The sequence below is a fragment of the Priapulus caudatus genome, unplaced genomic scaffold, assembly GCF_000485595.1.
Source record: "Priapulus caudatus unplaced genomic scaffold, Priapulus_caudatus-5.0.1 Scaffold71, whole genome shotgun sequence".
Lineage (NCBI taxonomy): Eukaryota > Metazoa > Priapulida > Priapulimorpha > Priapulimorphida > Priapulidae > Priapulus > Priapulus caudatus.
The window spans coordinates 616683-628068 of record NW_014577132.1 but is presented as its reverse complement, the minus strand read 5'-3'; the positions used below and the strand labels follow the sequence as shown (position 1 = coordinate 628068).

At 43.8% G+C, this 11386-nt stretch overlaps 1 protein-coding gene across 1 annotated transcript in view; it reads right to left on the bottom strand.

The window, feature by feature from the left end:
• The window catches only part of LOC106821402, a 16519-nt gene extending 5754 nt beyond the window's left edge, over window positions 1-10765 (bottom strand). Inside the window, exons 1-12 of the mRNA XM_014826170.1 lie at window positions 10710-10765; window positions 10437-10586; window positions 8037-8743; window positions 7194-7378; window positions 6712-6901; window positions 6335-6487; window positions 5886-6085; window positions 5207-5392; window positions 4059-4191; window positions 3447-3538; window positions 3036-3116; window positions 2339-2515 (exon numbers count right to left, since the gene is read on the bottom strand). Coding sequence (XP_014681656.1) covers window positions 2339-2515; window positions 3036-3116; window positions 3447-3538; window positions 4059-4191; window positions 5207-5392; window positions 5886-6085; window positions 6335-6487; window positions 6712-6901; window positions 7194-7378; window positions 8037-8682 — 2043 coding nt within the window. The 5' untranslated portion in view covers window positions 8683-8743; window positions 10437-10586; window positions 10710-10765. The remainder of the gene's footprint in view (window positions 1-2338; window positions 2516-3035; window positions 3117-3446; window positions 3539-4058; window positions 4192-5206; window positions 5393-5885; window positions 6086-6334; window positions 6488-6711; window positions 6902-7193; window positions 7379-8036; window positions 8744-10436; window positions 10587-10709) is intronic.
• Between the last annotated feature and the right edge of the window lie 621 nt (window positions 10766-11386).

Sequence of the window (11386 nt, the reverse complement as noted above, 5' to 3'; positions counted from 1 at the left end):
ACTAAGCGTATAGGGAGCAGGGAATGCAGAATTGCGGCCAAATCTAAACGAACTCGACTAGGGCTCGTGATAGTGGGTATCGCATCATGGTAGGAAAGCATCACTGCTGCCGAAAATTGGCACAGTCAACAGGTCAAATGGGACAGGCAGTAGGCAGAAACTTGGATTTGATAGACATTTTTCTGAGGAAACAGGATGTCTGCGGAGCAATTGGGAAACTTTTTTGTCAGCGTGACCTAACATTTTTATGACATGTGAAAAGGACATGAAATCTACTTTCTAGCCGTGACAATGCGAAGAGTAAGTGTCAGATACACACTTTTGGACCCTCAAGAGAGCGTTAAACCTTGGATTTGTGACTGTCTGTTAGAAAGAATTTGACTGCCGGCGTTTGCTAGTAGAATCGTATAACATGCTGGATGTATGAGGGCTACAATGATCACAAGTGAAATGGTCTCGAAAGCCTAAATGTTGTTAAAGAATGTTTAATGCTCCTTTAGAATCGTATGAATTATATGGCCATTTGTATGTGTAGTATGTATACATGTAACGTTATGCACTGCCAAGTGGCTAACCTGCAGTGCCATTGTGTTGTGTACCTGTGGAGTTTTTGCCTTAATTTGGCTACAGGTGCGCTCAGCTCTCTATTGCCGCAGCCGTAGGCCCTTGCGTAGTAAATTGGATGATGCTTACGCTATTCGTGTCTTGCAATAGTGGTGTTGCTACGCACGTATGATGGGAGCTTGCCACTCTTTAATCTACAAGACACTTAACGTACCCGCCATCTCGTGGCAACTTTCATACGATCCAACGAACTTCTTTTGAGAGCTCTCTGATACATCCTTGTGCATTCCACTGTTCTCGGCGTGGTATGTGAACCATTTGGGACTAACAGCGTTTACTAGAATGCCCACACTCGCACCACAGAGTCACCCAGTAGACGTTAGATGAGCGCTGTCGGCTATGGCGGCACTTGTTATATAACTTTGACATAAATGTTTATACTATGTACTCGGGTTCCCAGACCATGCCGGCCAGCGACGGTAGGAAAATTAGATGAAAAATTGCTGCTAAAAGCTTGCTTGTCGCGCGCGACAAGCTACGGAGAGAGATCTACTTGGTCTCTCCGTGGAATATGGACAGAGTAGCGGAACAAACGGATAGCCCTTATTTCGACACTGGATTGGTGATCAGGACACCTTCTCGAAGAAATGCTTCGTTGCGGGACAGTTTATGAAGTTGCCACGAGATGCACGTACGCTTTGAATGTTCTTAAGAGTTAAAGATGGAAGCACCCATCGCTACGTAGTATAGGCACAACTATTTGCAGAATGGACAAATTGTGAAGCCACTCATCCATGTACTGCTACGGCAAGCCTACAGCCTGAAATAGAAGAGCTGGCCACCTGTACTAATTAACGCAGGCAAAAAAGACACCGATACTATCCACACCAGCGTGCACTGCGAGTGAGCATAATCTAAGTTACATGTAACGCACTGACAGTAGCAGAATGCCATAGAAATTATATGATTTAAGGATCATAAAGCCTTCTTCACCTAAATTAGGCTTTTGAAATTGCACTTGCTGAAATTGTAGCCTCATTACATCAGGCATGTAGTAGCATTCTACCTACGCAACCGGCAGTCACAACATTCTTTCTAACCAGTAGGCCGCCAAACAAATCCAATGTTTAACCCTCCTCTGCGAGGTCAAAAGGTTAATCCCGACACATTACTCTATGCATGTAGCAGAAGTACATTTCAATGGCTCCTTTCAATAAAGCCATAAAATGCGCTAGGTCACCGCGTGAAACAAAAAAGTTTTTGCAATCGCTCCCGTCAGACCGCATTGTCCTCAGAAAATGTTAAAATCTGCCCCTGTGCCCCATTGACCTTGACTGTGACTTCCAATTTCGCGCAGCAGTATGCTTTTCTACCATGATGCTATAATCACGACTTATCACGAGCCTAGTCGAGCCGTTTAGATTTGTGCCGCAATTCTGCATTTCCCCCCCTTCTTTTACACCTCTTGACCTTTGACTTTTGACCCCCAGCTTCGACATCCCAACTCGTTTTCGGATTACCCCCCCCCACGTCCCGAATATCGTGACCGTACGTCGAGCCGTTTAGATTTGTGCCCAACTGTTGACGGACAGACGGACGCACGCACGCACGCTCATGCGATTCTACAAGCTGCATCTGACTATGTCAGATGAGCTAAAAAAGCAGAAAGAGTAACAAGAGTATGTTAACAATAAAAGACTCAATGCCCTGTTGTGAATCCTTCATGTGAGTGTTAATTTATTGACTAGCATCACACTAAACGACGCACACTTACCCAACCTTCGGGGCCCACTACGATTTCGGCAAACTTGTCCTGTATGTACTGTGTAAAGTATGACTTCATCTGCTTGGCTGCTGTCGAACCGATTCCTACAGCAAGCAGGGCGAGTTTGGTGAGACCGAACACTAGCGCCAGCTGTGTCAGTCGGTCCTGATGTCTACTATCCATGGCCTGGAAGTAACAGACACAGGAGTCATTGAACAGGTTCTTCAATATAACGTAGTATACCTTGACTAAAAAACAATAATATACTATAAAATACACACTGAATGTTTTAGGGAGAGGACAGTCTGAGAATAAGATCTACATGCCACGGGTATAGCTATGCAGTCGTGTAACTAGGTCTGATAATGCAAAGCCTGCCATATAGATTTTAACTAAATAAATATTCCTAAGATCATGAATGCAATAACAGTGTCTTCTAATTATAAATGAAAGTATCTAAAATTTTGGCTGGGAATTCATTTTTTCCTCAAGTCAAACTCCTTTTTTATAACTTATGAATAGAAGGCAGAGTGGGGAACAGTTATAGAGCCAGATAGATAGCATATGAGAAAGAGGTAAAAGAAAGTTAATTATAAATACGTACAGAGCAGGAAGGGAAGAGCAGGCAAAGGCAAGGACATCAATGAGGGTAACTAGAAGTAGAAGAATACATTCGCTGTGTCTGCGATACCATGTACAAGCCTACCTGATCATCTGCTGTCTGGGAGAACTGGACATATGAATCGTTGCTAATCAGATCTAAGATTGCACGAGGTTGAATGACTTTCTGTTGAAAAAAAAATCCAGAGGATTGATTGTATTTAAATTGATACATCAACGTTTTTAATCATTAAACTTATTATTTATTGATTATACTACACAAGCGCACACATGAATGCACACACATAAATACGAGTGGTGAATAAACAATAGAAAATATATAATAGGAATAGAATTTTGTATTGATAATTGAAGAATTAGGAATTAAAGTTAATATAAAGAACAAAACAAAGAAGCTAAATGACATTAGCCCTACCTTGCATCCCCCAATAAATATTCACCATAATAAAACATATACAGAACAAGAATAACTTGAGATGAACAGTATATGCCTTACCGATAGTCTATCAGTGGACACGGCTTCTATATTCAAGTTAATTTGGTCACATATTTCTTTTTCTAATGAACTAGGTCCATCCGTCCCCCCACCTGAAAGGTGAACAGATCTGATTATACTATTTCTTTGGTCACATATATGCAAACATGCAGATGCACGCACGCACGCACGCACGCACACACGCACATGCATGCATGCATATAAACATAAACTCTTTTTTAAACTTGTCTAGCTCTAAATAAATAAATTGAACTTGATAACTGTTTGAAATTATGCAATGGTGCAGTATTGCAAAATAATGCAACATAACTGTTGTAATTTATGCACATTAGGTATTTAATTATCAATATAATATACACAATACAAGAACATTTATTACTTGATTTTACAGTCTCCTGAATTACAACAGAGGCAGTGCACATCGACCCACATCCCAGCGTGAGCAAACACACGCAGGCATATGCATAGATGCATACACGCACACACGGAAACGCACACGGGCGTCTCGGAAAATTGCTCGCGCACAGCTGCTTCAAAGAAGTGCTTGTTATCAGACTCTTACCGCATATTACGTAGGAGGCCGAGTGCTAAGAAATAGCTCAGTTAACTTACAGTCACGGAAACTGTCGCTGCGAGTCTCCCGCGTGTCTTGTGTTGACATCGTGTTGGACTTCAGCTGCTCCATAATGCGCTGGTACATGTCCATTTCTCGGCTAGATCGCGGTGACATCGCCCCATGGGTCTCCTGGATTGAAAAAATGTAGTCACACACTATCACATGAAGCAACGTAATATGAACAACCACACCTGTTATTCAGTTCACCACGTCAACCTCGACATAGAAATGTCAATGCCCATCACACTATTATCCATCAAGTTACGAAAGTCATGTATTTCCGAAAAATCGTTTTAAGTGCAAAAGTCCGTAAAGCGTATCACTTCCTATCTATTTCCATTATATATCTGCATTCCTGCAAAAGGTTTTCAGCCAAGAGAAGTAGGTAACCCCCCCCCCCCTACACACACAACCAGATCTCCCCTTATAAAAGAACAATCATAAATGCAAGTAAACATTTGTGAAAATACATATTTTGATTATTTAATGTTGCAATATGGGGAAAGGAGTTCAAATTAAGAATCAGCATCTTGTATCTGGAGTACACTGAATGCTGGGTACTGATTGTGAATGCACAGTTGTGAGTGCAACTAAACATTGTCAAAGAGATACAGATTGACTACTTGATGACGTAACACAATGAAGACAGTTTTAGGGTAGACAACTCCATTTGTTCCTTTAAACAATACATAAGCGCCTATTTTCGTTTCGTATCTTTGAGTAAAAAAAGAAATTTACAAATGATGTATGGGTAATTTTATCTAAGCCAAGTTATCACAACGTTATAGCTATAAGTTACGCTATAAACAGATATGTTACGTACATAGAGGAGATAGATATGTGCACACAGACACGCGGAGAGACGGACGGACGGATGGACGGACGGACAGACAGACACACAAACACATATACAGTTCAAGAGACTACCAGACAGACTAACCGAGTAATCGCTTGACCAGTTGGCCAATCAACCAGCTGATTATCTGCTTAATTGACTGATGAATTAATACAAAGATGGACAGACATGGATACAAACAGATCGAGAAATATATATATATATATATATATATATATATTATCAAGAGCGTATAAAGAAGCTTCTTTATACGCTCTTGATAGTATGTATATGGGAAGTACATCACACCTGCCGCATGCATAGTTGTTCCAGCTTTGCTGCTATTTTGGCAGCAATCTCACATTTCTCCTCTGGCGTCTGTTCATAGAATGGGTAACTGTCCGCGTAAACTGGTGACACCTTCTGAGTGAACACTCGTGGTGGATGCAGTGATGAAGGAACTGCTATTGGCTCGGATGGGGTCGGACTACCAACCTAGAACAGAAAAAATGTCACCTATTACATATGGGGCATTAGAGTACCTTCTTCAAGAACAATTGCCTTTAACATATTGAAATTCAACTTATACGAATGGAGATTCAATTCGGGTCACTTATATTCAAAAACAGAAACTATATGTGAAGCAATATAAGCAGCAAACAGAGCTGTGCTACAATCTCTACAAACATGTAGCCTCCTCCTACTGTATATCGCTGAAGCTTTATTATCAGCTGACGGTCGATTGGCTTGATATTAACACATTGCGTTGCACACGAGAACTTTAACACCAACTCTCCCACCATTACACGACACAATTGCAGTGCAAGCTCCTTTGTACATGGCACTGTACTGCAGCAGAGTTCAAACTACCACCACATGAGTGCCCCAGTTGGTTCGGCCAGCTAACTGGTTGTAGAAGCAAGGCAAGCTTTCGAGTGCTTAAGGAGGAGGTACGGGTTGCTGTGGACGAGAGACAACTAATGGTTACCAGCCGATCGGGGTCCACAGCAGACAATGACGACATCGATACTCTCCGTTCACGTCTGATAGATGGATCCAGGCCATCGTCATCCAGCAAGATGCAATCCAGGCCCTTTGTGCTATCTACCCGCTCAAGAACATCTTTAAAACCAGCCGGTCTTGTCGGCGTGCCAGGCGGTGCCAATCTGTCGTTGCTGGCAGGGGTGGCTGTAAAACAAATTTTTACATTTATTATGTAACATGTGCAGGCGATGTGATAGAAATTGTCGAACCGAATACGTGACATCGGTGAGATTTGTCGGATTTCTAGACAATGAGTTCTCGATGAATGTATTAAAAAAACATTAATTCAACAATAACCCAACATCATTGTAAAGCCCGTTATATCATGAAATTAAAAGTGAAGTTCAGCGTGCAAAACAAGTCACACTAAGGATTTAGAAATAGGACACCCACAACTGCGCGCACTCTCCGATGTGCGATCTACGTGATCAGAAGCACGCCTGCTGCTGCCATCTGCAACCACCAGCTCGTCATCAGATTCTACATCAGGTATTACAGATGGAGCAGCTCCACCAGTCTCTGGGAGAGCTGGTGCCAATCGTCGCTCTATAGATAAACATTCAAGTTATGATTTCACCAACTATCTGATTGGTTGTTTCACTCTTAGTATTGGTATATGATCACATTTGATCTATTTCAGGTAAGACATATGCATTATATGATAGCCAGATACCTAGTATGGCTTCTATATTATAATCTGGTATGGCTGACCTGTGTAGATTTATATCCCGAATTAGTGATCCAAATCATCGTCAAGAATAATAACTCACTCTCTTTCACCGCCGCCCGTTCCTCTTCTTCCTCCTCCTTCTGATACGATTTCTTTGCCTTGCTAGTGAAGGAGTAGAATGAAAACTTGCGCTTGCCTTTCTCATCAGGTGCAGACTTACTGAGATTGCTATCACGCATGCCCAGCGAAAATGAGGACTTCAGACGACTCAGCATACTCTTCTTCTTACGCTGTATATTTCAAAAGAAATAGTGTGGATAAAGCCAGTCAGATATCTGCTTACATAGTTGACATGCAAACATATGGACAGATGCTAGCCACATTTTACAAGGGCCATCGGACTATATCAGACGATGAAATCAGTGGAATTATAGAAAAACAAGCCTGAACTGACACTACAGCTTATTTACGTAATGTGTTATCCCTAACAGCAGGTGCTGGTCTTTTGGCACTTTTCCCAATTTATTGCTATATTTATAATAACACAACAATTTGACAAAAAGAAACGCATGAAACTATTACATTTGAAGCATTGGTCTCAGCTTCTTCATCACTGATGCTAGTCGACGGAGAGGTGTCCGATAATCCTTTATGTGTGGGGGTGCCCTGTGCCACCTCCTCCCCCATTGCCATGCTGCTTGGCACCATGCGTGCGTGCTGGGCCATGCCACCTTTTGCTCCATTCCCCATGCTTGCATCTGATGCATCTGTGCAAGATGAAATATAGCACGTCACTTGCAGGCACACATGCAAACACGGCCAGGTATCAACCAGTAGGGTATTGGGCACATACACGTGACTGCATGCACAGATAGGGTGGATTCATTAGAGTGAACAAGTGTGGAATGTACAACTAGCTCGGTAATGAACATGGAAGCAGCAAGTAGGAAATACGTACAAATCGGAACATACAGGTATGCACCTGGATATAACTATGTAATGACAGTCATTTCCAGAGAGGTGGGAGTCATGGAACTGAACCTACCTACTGTATAACTTAGGGACAGTGCATTGGATAAGTTACCTGTACTGTGAGTTATTGGAGATTATTGGTTATTGAATGGAGTGCGTTATTGGTTATTGTGAATTGTGGAGTTACTTGGAGTTATTTTAAATGTTACTGTACATGTAGTCTATTTCAACAATATGGATGTAACTTTCCCTCTACAGTAACTGATAGCTCACTGCACCCACACGATATAACACACTCGCACGTGTTATATTATGCATGCATTTCATATACACTACAGTACTGTATATATGACATATACTGTATATGTCAATGCTTCAACGTACAATGAGCCTATGCTTCAGATAAGATGCCCATTGCCGTTCCCCAAAGAGTTGTCCCGAGGGTGTGCATACCTGACAGCAAAACGGCACCAGGTGCGGACGGGAGGCTGCGGCTCTTCTTCAGCGCGTTCTTCTCGCGAGATTCCATCTTACGCAGCTTCCTTCCGAACCGTATCTGCTGGAACAACGCCGTGAGAGGCCACTTCTTGCTCGACTTTGACGGGGAGTCGGCAGCCACGTTCACGCTGTACGGCAGCTTCGAGTCGAGACTCTGACAACGCTTACCGGTAGGTGGCGCCAGGCAGCGCACGGCCTCCGAGTAGCTGCGTGGCCGAATGGCAGTGCGGCGCATTTGAGCGGCTATGTCGCGTCTTTTCACGGGAGAAGTACTTCGTTTCGTCGGCGCGGTTCCGTTAGAAATCTCAGCTGCACTAACTCCATTTTTATCCTGTCCTGCTTCAGACAGTGTAGTGGCTGGTGCGGATTTAGCTTTCTCGTTGCCGACAAATTCCGCGATTGTTGGGAAGTCGTTCTCGTAGAAACAGCGCAGGGGAGACGTGTCATTGCTGCTGAGCGAACGTCTGAGGAACGCATCCAGGATGAGCAGAGTTTCGGCGCGGGAACTCTCCTGACGAGAATCCCGGCGCTCAGGATTAGGGGCCTTTCCATTTTCGCAGGTTGTACCTGCCGGTGTCGGCGCCATCTCAACGTCAAGCATCACTAGACGTATTGGGCATTCCTCGGCAGCTAGAAAATCTGCTTTCCTTCCTGTTATGCGACTGGAAAGAATAGTGAAAGTGTGTTAGAAGTTTGATATATGCTCGTGAGTATTGTTCAATTTATGACTAATCAACATTAGCCGACATAAACAATGAACTTTTATGAAAACAAGTCAAGTCGCACCCATGGCAGTGATGAATTAACCTTCAGATAACTGCAGCCACACGCGTGTGTCATTACAAATATTCATATTGCGCGCAAACACAAGTAGCTGGATGGAGGCGGAGTACATTGTACACACATATACACGTACAAGTACAGGACATGCATGCACGTACCAATGTAACCATGCGTATACACCGGCTACGGAATCCGGAAAGAGTCGCGTATGGGACAGAGACACTGCACTGCACTCGTAATTTGGACGTTTGAATTGAAACAGATAAATACATAAGTCTTAAATCTTCAGCATCTGAACAAGATCGCAAGACATTTACTGGTAAATATTTCCCACATTCTGAGTAAAAACAGACACTATTCACTAATGAAAATTTAAATGTACATTTGACGCATCATTGCTAATAATTTAAATTGGTGTGGTTGTATTCGCTCCACATTGGAGTCCCTATAGACACACGTACGCGTGTGGCTGGATGGCAAAGACTTGCGCGGCGTGTGGCTATATACATAATATTAATAATAATAATATTTGGCATAATACTACTAGGCCTACCGTACTAGTACTATGGTATAATTATATGCTCCAAACAATTTTCACCTACTGACATCAGATTTCTCAAATTCAAGCTCTAGCAGAAAGATAATAGGCCTACGTGACTAATAGTAATAACATCAATGATCACCACTCTGAGTCACTAGACAAACATGCGGCCCCCGTTATTGCGCGCAGCGCACAGCGCGCGGCGAAGACGGGCCCCCACAGCAAATACGCCGCCCCCTTTTTGTCCACTTAGATAGATATGTTAGACAGGGGTCTGAAAACAAACTGCGCAAAAATGGGGCAGAATCCAACCGAAATTTCGCGATCGACAGCTAGAGGCCATCTCCAAACGGCCCCTAGACATTTTTGGGGGTGGCGCGCCTCACGGGTAATGCGTAGTAGCTCCTACAAGAAACCCTAAGAAATGCTGTCACTCAGCGACCACGCGCTCGCTCATTCGCCGCTACGCGATGATGTGGGCTACTGCCGAATATAGCGTCCCGTCTATCACACAGGTTTTAACGAAGACGCGTACGGTGCTCCACGTGGGCTGGCGCGGTCTAGATGCTATCTCCAAAACCGCCGCCGCCGCGGCGCCCCTGGCTGCGTACGTGGCATGTTTTTACCAACCTCCTGACCCCGCGCTGCCCGTGGCGACGACACGTCGTGCGAGCACGTGCTGGCGTGACCGTGCCAGTGTTTACACGTAGCTAATCCTACGTATACTGGCCCCTGCTGCCCCTCCGCCCCAAGGCCGCCGTAGTCAAGCGGTGTACGTCTGACGAAAACTGCGCGATGTTACGCTTCCCGCTATACGGATTCGCGCGCCCGCCCTCCTTCGGCGCGCGAATTCGTATAGCGGGCAGCGCGAGATGCTACATACAACACCCTGCGGTCGCGTGCGCCCAGTCCCGCGGAAGTGCGCGGCTTAACCGCTCTCGGCGGTCGGGGAACAACGCATCTTTTGCGCAACGCCATCTTGTACCCGGTCTCTCTGGATTACCTGCATGGATACATAGCCTTAGGCTTACCTGAATCAACAGCCAACGACAGTTCGATAACCATCATTGACATGTCACAGGGTAGTGGGTACTCATACATCGAGGATCACTCGTACATTCGATACATGTATACAGCGTAAATTCCTGCCAAGTCTTTGCAAGGAGAACGCGTTTTCTGTTCTGGAACAAATTTCGATGAAAATATGTAAACGTATCATACAATGGTATACATATTCCTCCAATGTGTATCACAACAATGATGTAAAACTATAAAATATATGTTTACTTTGCGCACAGGCTTACCGAAAACAGCAGAGAAACCAAAGATCTACCACGACTTGCCAGTTGCCAGTTTGTGTGACATCGCGCCACCTACTGGGCAATAAGCCAATAACATGTTTTATTGTTATTTCTACCAGTACAGAGTGTAAAACGTGAGAAGTAGTACATCATTGTATGTGAGGTAGCCTAGCTAGGGCTTTATACTCTCTGATTATTATTTTACCATACCATACCATAGATATAATATAATTATATTATATTTTAGACGGAGCGATGATGTCTTATGATGAGAAAGAGGGGAAGGGAGACCGATCGAGAGAGTCAGATAAACGATAAAGACAGCAGGACATAAAGTATAAAGGGTGATATAGGGCCAGATAAATGAGTAATCGTGCCGTGGTAAAGAGGGTAGAGAACATACGGGAAAAGAAAAGCCGAGAGAGGGAGAAATAGCCTTACTCTTCCTCCTGCTTCTCTTGCTCCTGCTCTAAATGGACAAGTCCCGCTGGATTTAGTGGAGAGTTCAGGTTTCTCTCTAATATAGAGCGCGCGCACACACACACACACACACACACACACACACACACACACACACACACACACACTTCCAAACAATAAATTCAAGACATATCGACGTAACCAAAAAGCTGCGTGCTCGGTTATCATTTGGAGCAGAGATTTATTTCTATATTACCTGT